Genomic DNA, 15,561 nt, shown 5'->3' with positions numbered 1-15,561 from the left:
ACAGCACAGTTTCCTGTGAGAACAGGGCCCTTCACGTAAGGACCACCCCTGAAAAAGGGGGGTCAGTCGGTTTTATCACGCCTGTATTGTATAGAAAAGGTTGAAAGCCCAGAGCTGGGGGTGGAGGGGTTGGTTTTTAAGGAAAGAGGTCAAGCTGCACCGATAAAGCAGTAACAGATTTTGACGTGAAAGAAATCCACATACAGTATGTGGGTGGATATCTGTTGGTAATCTTGTACAGTGCCACTATAGATAAATGCACTGCTTTTTCGTATTCGTACATGTGAATCCACTAGTGCTTTATTGTAACGTGTTGCAGCTTTGGAGAGCCACTTAATTTTATTGTGTTTTGCAGGCCAAGGACAGATCTTACGCACTGAAAAATGGATATGGTAACCCAGATTTTATTCAAAGTAACCCTATAGAAACATGTATGAATCCGGCACCCGGCTCTAATCCTGTTTTTGTTCTTGTTCTTCTGTTGGCCTGTTCATTAATGGATTGTAATACACATTACAAAATAAAGAGCCTTCACCCTATGAGCTTGGCTTTGGACTCAGAAGCAAGAGGGGAAAACGCTGTTGGCATCTGACATTATCCAGCCTGGGGTGAAGGATTTTTGCCTGACTTTGTAATTTCCTCAGAGGTTTCTTGTACAGTGTCCCAGAGAGGGCAAACTAATGCCCTTGCTACGCAGACACATTTTTCCTTTATTATTGGGTCAATCTCATGTGTATTTGTTTTTAGTTTTGTAAATTCTTTTGCACATAACCGTATTTAAGAGCTTAAAGTCTTGACCTCTCACATGCCTTCTTTAAAATCTCAGGATCAGATGCCCTGCCTCATACGGACCAACGTTTGAAACTCGATCTCCTTTGAGACTGCTGATCGTAATTCAGTTTTGACATTGCATCATATCTTGAGTGTTTTTGTACACAGTGTAGTCCTTTAGCGTTCTAGCAGGCTGGGTAACCCATCTTTGCTTGAGATCTAAAAGTGAGATCTTATTATAAAGTTCCATGTACAGTAACAGCAGATTTTGATGCGTAGTTAACCTCCTACTCTCTGACAGTCTCTTTGGATGGAGAGTAATTTTACAGAGTAATATTACATTTTCCAAGCGTCAATTATCTTCCATATTTAGACCTGGAGATTTTTGGCAGTTATTTTTCCCCATATGAGTTAATAATTAGTATTCTTTATTCATTATGAATGTATCTGTGCTGATAAACGCAGATAGTAGGATATCCAATAACTCCTTCCTAAGATACTAAGAATTTCTCAGATTGTTTTAACAATGCACTTCAACACTACCTGTTTGCATCAACACATGATGCTCAAAGTGGCTATTTAAAGGGGTTGTGCGTAGACATATAGTGTGGGTTATTAAGTGCTATAGGGTAAGCTTGGAGGATGCAGCTGTTATTTTGTCTGTGTGTGACCAAGCAGTCATCAAACTCTTCAGCGATAATAGAATGCAAACTCGCGTTTGGAAAAACATTTATCCTAGTGAACCACTGACCTAGATTGCATTTTTCTGGGTCCCTTTCTTTTGACCATGCTATTTTGCGCTATTTTAAGATAAAATGAGCTTTACAATGTTCCGGCTGTAGAGCTTTCTCACTCCTGACAATAGGTACCTGAGTTGTTACAGGAAGATAATTCGTTGAGAGGACCCTCTTCACCACAAGTGCAAGGTGGATATGTTGTTAATAAAAGATTTGAAATTGCGACTTGGCTTTTCGGCTACAACCTCTGGAAATTCACGGAGGGGATGAGGAGCTGAGGGTGTCCCGAGAAACCATGTTACGCGCTATAGAAAACAAAGGAGGTAATCAAGTAAAATAAAGGTTCCTCGTGTGGTTTTTAAAGCCATTTTTAGTCGACATGTCGCACAAGTCCCACCAGAGAGTTGGCCTGACCTGGAGGAGTAGTGTCTTCCCTTCACTTTGGAATGTGGGCTGAGGACAGGAGCCACGCGCTGGACTGTAACAAGCTATTACACAGTGGAAAAGGGCAGTGACCCCTCTCAGCCTGCCCACGATCACACAGAGTGGATCTCCAGTTCACCTGGTGATTAGTTGAGCAGCAGTGGACATTTAGTACAAAATGGCTTACGTAATCTAATTAAATAAGTCTGTCTCTGACAACCTCTGCTTTTGGCAAATAATGTCAGTACATTCCTTTTAGCCATTGAGAATTTACTAAATGCAGTCTCTAAGTTTAAATCTGGCTTATTGTGTATATAATAGAATAGAGTGAATTTTGCACTTTCACAGCTGCAGTTCTTGATTTGTGGCTGCGGTGACGTGTGCCACAGAAATGAAAGGAGAATTTCAGTGCCTTGTGCTGCAGAGCCGAGCTTTGCTTTTGTACTTCTTTGGCAGCTTTTGTAAGTCAAAATCTGAAATGACAGAGAATGGGTCTTGAAAAGAGAAAGAGTTGTGGTTGTGGAAAAACATTATTAAAAATTAACCAGAGTATCAGATAATCAGATATGAATAGATACAATAGGAATAGTCAGAATGGATTCAGAAGAGTTACAGTAGGTCTTGGTCTAACCACCTTGTTAGAGATCTTTGAACAAGCAACAACAGAAGTAGATAGACACAAAGTATATGATATGGTGTACTTAGATTTTCAGCAGGCCTTTGAACCACCAATGAAGAATCAATGAAGGTGTTAAAAATTAATGTTCTCATGAATAGTCCAGAGATTTCACTGCTTCTTGTACATTTTGAAACAGCCAACTAATATTTGACTGCTTTTTACTGCTGTTTTGGGTTTTTTTTTACTTAGCTTTTCAACATCGTGTTGCCAGGTTTTCAGTTCAGTTTATACAGACAGTCTTTATGTAAATGAAAGCAAACGTTTGAAATATAGTTCTTCTCCCATTAAACCTTCCATTTTGCTTTAAAATGCCTAATTTGCACAGTTCCGAACAAGCCCACATTGGGTTTGTAGTTGTAATAACTATCCCTCTGGGAACAAATTGCTGTCTAATAACAGTAGGTTATTTTGGGGGCAGAGCTTACACATTATGCTTCTGTTGAATCTCAGGTGCTCTGAAAAGATATGTTAAGTAAAATCAATAGGTAACATGATTATGATGGAGCACTTTTTCTCTGAAAGTAAGGAGGCCTTTTTATAACGAACACAATCCACCTAAAGCACATCCTGTATCTATGCTAGCCTGCTAAGGCTCCTCATCACAAACGTCAACGTCAAGTAACACATTTCAGAAGTTATATTGTACCAGCAGGGTATATCACTTTAAGGTTGGCAACATCTTGATTTATTTCAAACAGCACAGATATGCACTTAAACTCTGCCTAGCGGATTGGTAGTCCACAACCTTCAAGGCAAAAATAGTCCATATAATTTATTAAGTGCAACCAGTCTTGCCCTTAATTATACTGGCCTTGCTTATTACGTAAATGTACTTATGCGTCTCCCTAGCTATTTAACACAAGGGAGGAAGACTTTTTAAAAGTCTACGAAGAGGAAAGAAAGTCAATATCCAGGGCAGCTCATCTTGAGGCTTGAATTTGTGGATTAATTTTTGGTTCATTATGAAATTTGTCTTTGGGTATTTTTTCAAGAAAACAAAACATCTCCAGTGTGCTGTGTTTCTTTGCAGAAACAAGTAAACTTGTTTGGTTGACAAAATAGTTTTTTTTCTTACTTGTGCTCTGAAATGGCTTTAGGAAAGATGGATGTGGTTTTTGTAACTAGATTTAGCTAGTAAAGATATACAGTATAAAGGACAGTGTTTATTGAGAGTAATATTATGCATTGCATTAATGCCTCAAATTTAATTATGTATGCTACTGCCATAAGGCATGTTCTTTTGGTACTATGACGGTTACTTTATGTTGCATGAAAGATATAATAGTTTAAATTTTCTTGGATGTGATTAATTGCTCTCTGCAATGCTCTGGTGCACAATGTGAATGTTTTACAGTAGTGATACCTCTACTACTGGAGAGCTGCTTTCGGTTCCCCTTGATGTCTTAATTACTTCATTGAACTTGTTATTGCACTAATTGGTTCTCCCACATAAAATCTACTAAACTGAAGCTCTTCAGGGCAGGGACTGCAAATCTCTGCTTTATACTGTAGCGTTCACATTAGGGTTTGAAATACAAGAAAGATGAGCAAGCAATACTGGGCAATTGTCTCGTACCTCACAATTACTAAAGGAGAGACGTCACTGAGAGCTTAATGCCACCTTGCTCAAGGCAAACTCCAACTTTCATCTCTTTGAAAGAACATATTGTTTAAACTGTGATTAACAAACAAACTCTATTAAGAAAAAGTGGGCCAGGCATAATTTAAGTGCGTAAATACCTTCAGCCTTTAGCCGGTCTGGATGAGAATTATTATCTTAAAAAACAGCAGAATCTTGTGGATTTTATTGATCGAAGAGTACTGTTGCTAATATTTTTTATTAGAAATGTCCTTAGTTGTCCATCTTAGCAATCAACAATTTTTAGATACATGGAGTCCCAAAATCTGCTGAATTTATTTAGTTTTGTGCTGTCACCCCTGCAGTGGGATAGTGGGGAAAAATGTTACCAGAATTCAAAAGATCCATAATTGAGTTTAGAATATGTGTTGTATAACCAAATAAAACTACACACTAACCTACATTTTTTTCTAAAAACCTGCTGTGTGTCTGTGTGGCTTTAATTTCCCAATTTATACTACAATAGGAGAGAGCTGAATTTTGCGACAGAAGGCTCTGCTTATCTAATGCAATTGCATAACTACTTTGTTCATAACTACCTGTTCTGAGGTCTCCTAATTCTTTAACAAAACTGGAGTGTCAGAGTGTCTTTCAGAGCCCTTTGTTAAGTAGCATTAGCAAAGTGGGTCAGAGCTAAATAGACAAGAAAAGTTTTGAGACAACTGTGAAGGGTTACATGGACACAGCGTTTTCAGATATAACAGTCCTGAGCAGTGTTCTTTTAGAACAGTGCATCAGGGAAAGCCCTCAGTACATCGCTTGCTGTTACAAGATGGCACAGAGAAAAAGAAAATAACATCCTACTTCATATCATACTGTACACGGATGGGCATGCATATTATTTTAGCAAGGAAGTGTTTTTTTTATTTCCATATGTGCAATGAGGACAATCTCCCATAGTTAGTCACTATATTGTAACGCTCTTTTTAACACTAAGAAATGGTTTGTAATAAGTAAATGCACATCCCAAATTACAAACACTTCCTTCTCTCTGAGGACTTGTTGTAGTGGGGCCTGAGCAGTATTGTGCACTGTGCGAATCCTTGAATTGAATTTATTGCATGATGAACCTTACTACAGCTGTCCTGTAATTCCTTAGTAGCAACTTGTTACCCATGCATTTATATTATTTTCATTTTATATAACACAGGTCGATTATTAAAATTCACAGAGGATTAAGCCATTACCCAGTTTTAATACTACTAACAATTTACCCTCCACTAGAAATACATTTTTTCCCATTTATGTCGCAATCACTGCCACTGAAATCCATGCTTGTTATCTGGATTGTAATGAAACATTGTCTTAATGCCATTCCCACACAGGGTGCAGTGGTTTCCTGTTGCCTTTCCAAGTTGGTCTAACTGTACAGAGGTCGGCTCCTTCAATATTCCTGTGTCAGTTTTTGTTGGTAGAATGATGGTTGATGGCTAGCTAAAGAAATGGATTCAGTGTTCATCTTTAGTGGCAAAGATTCTTATTGTGTCTGAAACTATGGGCATAAAAAGTCCCTTGGGACTTGGAGGCTGATATCTTTGCTTGGGGTCATTCAGTCAATTTGCCATAATGCAGTTCTCCAAAAGTTATACCACCTGCGGAGTATGAAAGCTCAGTCCCAAAATGTGAAGATAGATAGATAATACTTTATTAATCCTGTAGGGAAATTGATGAAAAAGATAATGAATGACTTATAGACTTGCGTACATAGCAAGTCGCTTGAGCCTTTTCAGCATACTGTTGCAAAGTACATGCCTCTGTAACAATGCAAGGATCAAATGAAAAGGGATTTGATAAAGGTGAAAATAAACTGTGGGCTATATGAATCTGTAGATCTGATGCCCGCTCCAGTTTCTGGGCCCCTTGCCAAGCTTTGCGGTTTCAATGGAGCATAAAACAATTGTTGAAAACAAAAGAATTGTTGCTTTGATGTGTGCTTCTGTGAGTGCAATTATATAAAAGGAGCTTTCATCTGCATATTTAAATTGTCAGGCCTGTGCTCTTCATTGCAGTCATTTATATTTCCAGACAGACTGAAAGTATAAAGATCAAGGGAGGAAACTTGTTTTTCCAACTTTTCGTTTCTAGGGTGCCTTTGAGCACTCGAAGATATGTTCACAACCCTGCTCTTGCCTTCTCTTGTCTCCTCCAGTATTCAGCCACTGTTGGGTTGTTGCTGTTGTCTATAAACTGAAGAAAAATGACAGGTCCGACAGCGATCCATCACCTCCTCTCTTCAAAAGAACATGAAATCACATGACTCATACCTCACAGGGCATGGAGACACAAAGGCTGACACTGCTACCTTGTAGCACTGAAGCCCTGGGTTCAGTTCTGGATCAGGGGTTTTATTTGCATGGGGTTTGTGTTTGCCCCATGTTTGGGTGGGATTCCTCCAGATGCTCTGGTTTCCTCTCACAATTCAAAGACATACTGGTAGGTGAATTGGCTTCTGGGAAAACTGGCCCTGGTGTGAGTGTGTGCATATCTCTGTCTGCGTTTGCCATAGACTAGACATCAATCCAGACTCCTGCACCCTGTGCTTGCCAGGATAGGCGGTGGCTCCCCTGTGACCCGGTACTGGGAGAATGGATGATAAACTCGCACCTCTTTACGAACACATTTCATTTTACTTGACTTTCGTCTGCTTTTGTAATGTTTTACAAAATAGGCAAGAGCCTTTCTTTCCGAGAACATTTCTTGAAACCTCCTTAAAGATGTTCTGCCTTGAGCTTTACCACCGAACGGTGTGAGTAAAGCTTGTGTAACAACCCCGTCTACCCCTTACAAGAAAGACACGGTGTCAGAGGGTGTAATAATGGCGAACCATTGAAAGTTGCTCTTCAATTGTGAATGTGGACACGTTAATAATAATGTTATTTAGTAACATTAAATATTTATAGATGTTCTAGAGGGTACACAAATCATTTCAACCTAAAAGTGTGAGGATTAATTTCCAAGTGACGCACGGCAGAAATCTGTTTCAAACCTCATAGTCCTACTGCAATGAGTATGTTTAAAATTATGTTATTTTTAGAAGAGAAGGGAGAATTCTATCATGGGACAGATGACGCACTAAAAATGAAAGCCATAAGTAAATCTAAGTGTTCCCAAGGCATATATAGGTACATATATTTATGAAAGCTGAAAGCACAGAAGTAATTTCCTTGTTATTTTTCATAGCCTCATAGAACAAGCATTCAAGACATGAACATTAGCAGCTACAGACCTGATGCTGCCCTTGGCTATGATTTTTTCCCCTATTTTGAAATGATGGCTCCTAGTATTATAATAATTCCATTCATCCATCCATTTTCTAAGTCCTTTATTCAATACAGGATTGCAGGATTGCAAACACACACACACTCACGAGGGACAATTTTCCTAGAAGCCCGTTAACCTTCCAGTACAGTATGTGTTTGGGCTGTGGGAGGAAACGTATGAGAACAAGGGAACTCAATACAAACTCTGGGAATTGAACCCAAAGCCCCAACACTGCAAGGCACCAATGCTAACGTGTACATCACGCACCATTGTTAATGGCAAAGACATCCACGAAGTTGTTACTGGGTTGCTGCTGGAAGCGGTGTTAGAGGTGTTAGTGGGGCCAGCAGGGGGCGCCCACCCTGTGGTCCACGTGGGTCCTAATGCCCCAGTATAGTGACGGGGACACTATACTGTAAACAGATGCCGTCCTTTGGATAAGACGTAAAACCGAGGTCCTGACTCTCTGTGGTCATTAAAAATCCCAGGGCGTTTCTCGAAAAGAGTAGGGGTGTAACCCCGGCGTCCTGGCCAAATTTCCCATTGGCCCTCACCAATCATGGCCTCCTAATAATCCCCATTTATGAATTGGCTTCATCACTCTGCTCTCCTCCCCACTGATAGCTGATGTGTGGTGAGTGTTCTGGCGCACTATGGCTGCTGTCGCATCATCCAGGTGGGGCTGCGCATTGGTGGTGGTGGAGGGGAGACCACATTACCTGTAAAGTGCTTTGAGTGGAGTGTCCAGAAAAGCACTATATAAGTGTAAGCAATTATTATTATTATTATTATTATTATTTATGGAAGCTTATTAGCTCCACGATGAAAAACATTTTTTTTTACAGAGGCAGCATATCACAACCTGCAATACTCCCAATTGTCTGGATGAAATCCATTATATATGTGCAAAAATCAGAAAAGGACATCTGAAATTGTTGGTTTGCAACATTCCTTTTGATTAGCTGTGAAGATACGGTTTTAACGATACAGTATGTGGCTTAGAATAACCCGTCCAGATAGAGGTGGATTTACAGACTCCAGCAATCTGCTGTCTTTTCACAGGTGACTATTTCGGAATCCTGCAGGAGGAGAAAGTGAATGGATTCCCTTTCAACGTCATGGAAAATCCAATGTACTGGGGCAGCACAGCCATTTACCTTGGACTGGCTTTGATGTGAGTTAATCCAGAGCTGTAACATCCTGAGAAATACAAGGACAACCTTTGACATCTTGTAATATTGTCATCACCTAGAACTGCTCCTCTATTTCTTTCTAAATTGTCACTTGTTTTGTTTTTTTTCTCTCCTACTTTATTGATTTAGAGTTCAAAGATTGTTGTGAACAACTGAGGGCAACTAACAGAAGGTTCTGTGCTTTCAGGCTGACAGTCTCTGAAATCCTATCCCTTATATGGCCCTGGTATCTACAACAGCTGAATTGTTCCAGGTTAAGTGTAGTAAAATGTAATCAGCCCATTTTTTCTGGGTTATCAGGAAGAGTGTTTTCTTGGAATCAAGTGATTTGTTCACATTAGGTGAGAAAGACTATTAAAAACAGAGAATTAAGGATTAATAAACCACAACCTGCAAAACAGAGGACAACATTTCTCTTCAAAGTAGCTGTTGTGATGCTTCCACGCAATAGGTTACTTCTCATACAGTACATACCATCTCTTCTGGGTGTTTGGGTTGAAGCAGTTCTGCTTTGCCATTCTGTTGCATACTTCAGCAATGCTGAGATTTGGTTGATAAAGGTTATTTGTGAATGTTTTATTTATATAGGTTGTCTTGTTACTACAATGTTTGGAACACAAGTGGCCCTTATCTTCAAAACACTTAAGCACTTAAATTCCCAGAAGATGCAATAAACATCAAAGTGTTTTACATAAGAACTTTAGAGAAGTTACAAACAGGAGGAGAACATTCATCCCATCTAGCTTGTTTGGTTACTAGAAGCTAATTGATCAAAGGTGCTCATCCAGATGTTTCTTTAAAGAATCAGCTTCAACAAAATGTTGGATACCTTGATACAGATTTTGTGAAAAAACGTTCTTCTAGGGTTCAGTTACAAATTCAGTTCCCAGGTGTTTTTACTTGTTTCACTGTTCAATCTGTTGGGGCTGAATTTGTTAAGGCCTTTGAGAATTTTCAATACTTGAAATTTTGTAATTTTCTCAATTCAAGACTGAAATGATTCAGTTTTGAATATATCTGGTTCAAGAGCTTTTTAGACCAGTTCAAAAGAGGTCATAGCCTTCAGTGTTCTACTTTTTAGTAGACCAAATAGTATCGATGATATTGTTGGTGAACTTTGGAAAAGTCACAACTCTAACATTGTTACTGTTTGAATGACTATAAAAAATTATGAGCCAGGATCATAATTAATTTTTTTCCCATTTTGAATGGACTCACTTTTAAAGTTGCTGTTGCATTTTAAAAAATAAAGACACCCAGAACTAGTTTTACAGAGATGTCCATTACTCGATTGTATTACCAGAGAAATGGGCAAAAGCATTACTTTTTTTGATGTTTTAATGATTTTACGAATGAAAGAACGTAAAATAACGTCAAACGTTTAGAAAAAGCAAGGAATGCAAGATAAACACAAATATGTTTCCCTTTAGAGTTTCAAATTAGTATTAAATCAAAGCTTGTGTGCTTGGTTTGTTTCCATAGTGATTGCCTTAGTAACGCCCGAGATTCAGAATGCTATGATGCTGTTGCCTAGCAATAGCATAACTGCTTTCATCACTTTCTCTGTATGTGTTTCAGAACTTTTACATTTTAGCTCTTTTAACTATTATGTAGAACAATCATGATGCAGAAACAAATCTGCTGCTGTAAACAAGTAGCCAATAAATTAACTGTCTGCAGGAGCAACTTTTTTGTTATTGTATAGGCTAACACTGCTATCCCAAGACAAATGTGACCAAGATCTGCGTTTCTCAACCAGTGTTCCGAAGGACATTAGTGGGTGCACCGCAGCATTTTGGAAAAAGACGCATGGGAGAAGAATAAAAAAAACGAATCACTTAGTTTTGTGGGGCGGTGTTGCTCGTTTTGGCGTCTAGGCGCTCAAGCTCGAGACAGGAGACAGGTGGGAACGGTGTGCAAAGTACGAGTTCAGTTTTTCATGTCTGACAGACGTAATGGACAAAAACGGAGGACGCCTGAGAGCGCCGAGGAAGAGCTCTGTGTGTCACCCTCAGCAGCTCCTGCCAGGATAAAGCCACTCTTCGCTTCGAGGCCAGATCAGATTAAACACTGAAATTGTTGTTATAATATGATTGAGAATGTGTTCAGGCCCCGATGATGTGTGTGAGTAGGGTGGCAGCCAGGGACGGATTTTGGCGTTCATAGGCCCTGGGCACTTTCACTCCGAAATGTGCAAAACGAGGGGTAAACGCCAATTGAATGACGTCGATTGACGTGATGCGCTTTAAACTCTTCTCATGCTAAACCACGTGATTGATGGAGCGAGTCGCGCGACCATCACTCTGATAATTCTAGTTTCTACAACAGCCGCTAGATAGCGTGTGATTATTGATTGGGAGCACCTAGAGTCGATCGCAAGCCTGTTGTTTCAGCTAATTTTTCGCTAGTCACTAGAGTTTCCCTCCTTCGTAGGCCCTAAAAAGTCCCTAGCCCCTAGGCACTGTGCCTACGGTGCCTAATGGGGAAATCTGGCACTGGTGGCAGTGTGCTGCAAAACATCTTTATTTTTGTAAGCATGCATATGCTCCACCTAGCTCTGTACATTTTAACATCCTCCACAGTATTCCTAACATTCAAACACAAATCACAACATACAGTAAATTCACCATGATGAAATGCCCCAATACTGACTGCCCTGGGGTGGAAAAGGTTGAGGAACACAGGTCTAGATCATGGCTAAGGTTCAAGAAAAAATGGAATATACCATGTTCTGTTCTGTTAGGCTATGACTGGGTTAGGCCCACACATAGTGTATTTTCACAAAGTCTGTATGTACAGTCTGTAAGATCAGAAGCAGAAGTTTTCCCTCCCGGTCCTTTGCTGCTCCAATTAACTTGATAAACACAGTCTGAGAAGAAGAGGACTTTCTAAAATAATCACCTCAATAAGGGAAAAGACAGTACAGGGATCCCACGGCATTTTCCAGTGACTTAAAAAGCCGCAGAACAGTAGAACCTTACTTAGGATTGAATCCTGCTGAGAAGAGATATGCTGCATAGTCCTCTGTGGGGCTTTTTTCTCCTTCTGGGGCTTCATCCCTTTTTTAAAAGAACGATTTCTCACAAACAAAAACACAGAACATTTGTTTGCCTGCTGCTCTCTATCGCTCTCTCGCACACACGCTTGCGGGCTGTATACAGGTCCAGCCGTGTGCATCTCATTTCCTAGCCCAGTGGAAAGCTTGTCTAAGTGATGGAACATGCTGCACGAGGCTTCATCATGAGATTCGGAGGAATAGTCAATTATCGATAACATACTCTTCATAAAGCATTTTGCGTTGAAATATATTAATTCGGCAGTCATGTGGAATAGTTCAGTGTTATTCATCTCATCTCTGGAGGTTTCCCATGTTTGGTGTCCGTGTACCCTGAGTTTCTGGTACCGACAGCTTTACAGTTGTCAGTCAAAAGTAACTGAACAATATTACAATTAGATTACATACAGTAATTGTGACAGTGGCCCAGAGCTACAGGGTTTTAAAATACCCTATGAAGACAACAGATACAGGACTATCTATTATCAGGCGCTGGGCTATGTGCACTCCAAAAACATTGTGTCAAAAAGCCAGATAATATTATTTTCTTCAGTCGTGCCCTAGGTCATGAATCACCGTGGTTACTGTGATAACACTGAATCACATGTAATTTCTGCTGTGAATCGTGATAACAAGGTGTGTCATGGAAACGTCCTGTGACTGCGACACTAATTCAGGTTTTGGAGATCCTAGCTTGTGTAGATGGGTTTGTACGCGAGGCGTTTTTAGAAAAATGTTGCCTGAAACACAGCAGCGTTATCACCTTGTAACGGGTCTAGTCAGATCACGGGCCAGTGGGGGTGGCACCCCACTGAAGACCATGAAGTCACTCCTGTAAATGGAGCTGATGGACCTGTAGGCGGCAATCTTCCCAATGCGCCAGAATTTCCCAAACTAATGCCCTTGTATGATGGCGGGAAACAGTCTGCTGTAGAAGGTGTCCTTCAAATGAAACATGAAAACCAAGGTGCTGGACGCTTATGATTCCTGTTTCACTGGTGTTTCCGAAGAAGTACACTGGGATTACTTTGTCAGTGCCTTTGAGGATTTTGAATGCCCAGATAGTGTTCCAATCTTAATACAGAGTCACAGGGGAGCCAGAGCCTATCCCAGCAAGCAATGTTTGCAGGCAGGATACAAACCGGATGGGGCGCCGGTCCAATCGCAGGGCGAACACAGATACAGACATGCACGCACTCCCACCATGGCCAGTTTACCCAGAAGCCAGTTAACCTTTTTGGACTGTGGAAGGAAACCCACACGACACTGGGGAGAACATACAGACTCCACACAGACAGCACCCCAGGTCTGGAATCGAAACCCGAGCCTGCAAGCCCGCAGTGCCACCGTGACACTCCAAGTAAATACCAGGCTGTATTGCGTCTTGCGTCAGCATTGTGTCAGTCCTTTATCAAAATAAAGGAATAAAAAAAGGACAGCATTTTTTATGAATAGCACAGGCTGTCTTGTAATCCCTGAAAATAACTCTTGCTTACTTATTAGAACATAAGAAGATTTGTGTGGCATTTTGAACCTCTGTTGGGTACTCAGTAGCTCCTATAATTAATCTGCAAGTCACGGCAAGTTATCCATTAGTTTAAAAGATGTTTATTTCCTCCTTTTATTTTGTTTTCTTTCTTCTCACACTAGACTTCAGTGGCATCTTGATTGAGCTGACTGTTGTTCATATTAATCATTGTGGAAGCTTTATTTTTAGGCATTGTTTTGTGTTTGGAAAATGTCAGCAAGTGTACGAGAGAGTCCTTAGAGGTTTTGTGATATTAGATACGTGCCTGAAACGTTGCATGCTGTCCAGTATGCAACCATGGCAACCACACCCAAACTGTTGTCATTACTTATGAAATGACATCTAAGTGAGACTTAGTTCGTAGTTTGTGGAAAAACACACCTTAAAGCTCAATTTAAAGTTAAAGGGAAACCATCCTGTTTTTAAGAAAAAACAAGTACACGTGTGTTTTCTCAACAGTGGTGCCAAATTGGTTTGGTACATGGAGCCAGTCACTTTAACTTCATATTTTTCCATGTATTTTCTTTTAACTCTGTTTTCCAAAGTAAATATATCTGACAACTGGACAGGCCTAGATTTAGATCTGCTAATATGTAAGGTGGATGTACAGACTAGTTCTCAGTTTGTAGACTGAAATGCACAACTGTTTGAACATAGTATCCTACCTTTTATTTCACAGTAGGTTATTAATAGAGTGTGTCCAGTCAGTACGTCATACCTTATGTTGTAGTGTGGTAGCTGTCCATCTGCAGGGTCTGATGCATTACAGAGGGAGGTGTGATGTGACAAAGGTGGACAATTCCACTATTTTTCAGCCTGGCAGGGTGCTGTTGCATTTTTGCAACTTTTGCCTCTCCGCGCACTGTGCAGACGTGAGACGGGGCTTACTTTCCCTTTCATCGCCTTGTTCGTGCACATTGTTTTCCACTGCTGTGGCAGAAGACATTTTGGATTTTCCCGGATCAGTCAATCAGATCAATAATGAAATATAACGTCTAGGATGGTTTGGGACAGCATCAGATTCCAGTGCAAGCAGGTGCTGCTGAAGAAGCGCTGTTTGTATGGGCAAAACCCAGTCTTGTGATGATTGAAAGTGCTAAAAAGTAATTATGAAGGTCTGTAATCAGTGCAATAGAACTATGAACTGAATAAGGGATTGGTTACAGTCTTGCCTTTCACCTTGCAATAAATAAGACCTTTAGAAATGTATCACTTCAAAAAAAGTCTCATCACTATAAGCTGCCACAAGCAGGTTATTTTTCAGTGTTGCAAAGAAGACAGTTTTTCATGTACTGTAAATGTCCAGCTCCTGAAGGACTGTTACTTGTCACTGACTTGTCACAACGAAAAAATGACCAAGAATTACATAAGTACAGTGACAGTACAACTGAGAGGAGGCCTTTTAGCCCATCTAACCGATTTGTTGCTGTAGTTTGAAGTCGTTAATATTTAATTGCTTCAGACTTTACCTATTACCTTTGATTTCGCTCCAGAAAATGACATTCACATTCAGCAACACTATGAGTTCTTGGTCAGACTGACAAACATATAGCAGTAAGAAATAAAAGCACCTCTGAGAATGTATTTTAAAAAGAGAAATATCTGAGGAAAGATTTATGTTTAGCTTTTAAGTTTAGGCACTGAAAATAACTTCATAAATGTGTAACAAGCAAGTCAATAACAATTAAATATGTATAATAAAGCGTTTGTATGTGAGAAAAATCTGACTTTTCTTGCAATTAGTAGTAGAAGCCAGGTTACTTGCTTCAGGTTCAGCTCTGACCTAAAGTGATACCATTTTTTGTCTCTGTTTTAAAATACTATTAAAACAACTATTACTGTCAAAACAATGTTTCAAGGTCAGTTTTCTTCAACTGTATTTTTTGAGAAGGCTAAGGCTGGTTGAAAGGATGAAATTGGCATCGATGGACAGGTGTATTTTTAAAACATGAGAGTTTTCCCTCAAATATCAGTTTTAACTCAGAACGAGATAATAGAAATTGAACCTTTATTCAGAGGTTAACAATTCAGGCCGGGCTGTGTGTTATGGTTTCTCCTTGATTTCATTACTTTAACTAGTTACTGCTCCGCTGCAAAAATTTAGAATTAAATTGATTTCCGCCTCCTACTACGTTGAATTAACCCAGTTTCTTCAAAAAGGTCTGAAAATAATCTAATTTGGCCTTGCTCAAGTTAACCACTTCTTCAGTGTCTTTCGGGAACAAAGGAGATGGCAATGACCTACATTTTGTTTAATTTTATTTATCAGAAGTAC

General features: G+C 39.8%; 2 protein-coding genes across 9 annotated transcripts in view; one reads left to right on the top strand and one right to left on the bottom strand.

Annotated features, from left to right (window-relative positions):
- Nucleotides 1-15,561, bottom strand: part of LOC102691152 (5'(3')-deoxyribonucleotidase, mitochondrial) — a 110,018-nt gene that overhangs the window by 25,009 nt on the left and 69,448 nt on the right. The gene's annotated exons all lie outside the window — the stretch shown is intronic.
- The window catches only part of pemt (phosphatidylethanolamine N-methyltransferase), a 78,744-nt gene that overhangs the window by 53,872 nt on the left and 9,311 nt on the right, over nt 1-15,561 (top strand). For 3 of the 6 annotated variants that reach the window (XM_069181001.1, XM_069181000.1, XM_069181002.1), the window contains exons 5-6: nt 8,573-8,684; nt 8,891-9,044. In XM_069181001.1, coding sequence (XP_069037102.1) covers nt 8,573-8,684; nt 8,891-9,044 — 266 coding nt within the window. Of the gene's footprint in view, nt 1-8,572; nt 8,685-8,890; nt 9,045-15,561 lie in introns of those variants that run through there. The other 3 variants (XM_015359928.2, XM_006636997.3, XM_015359925.2) reach the window with 2 other exon arrangements.

The sequence above is a fragment of the Lepisosteus oculatus genome, chromosome 19 (assembly GCF_040954835.1).
Source record: "Lepisosteus oculatus isolate fLepOcu1 chromosome 19, fLepOcu1.hap2, whole genome shotgun sequence".
Taxonomy (NCBI): domain Eukaryota; kingdom Metazoa; phylum Chordata; class Actinopteri; order Semionotiformes; family Lepisosteidae; genus Lepisosteus; species Lepisosteus oculatus.
The sequence above is the reverse complement of the archived record's forward strand: the minus strand, read 5'-3'. Positions and strand labels throughout refer to the sequence as shown.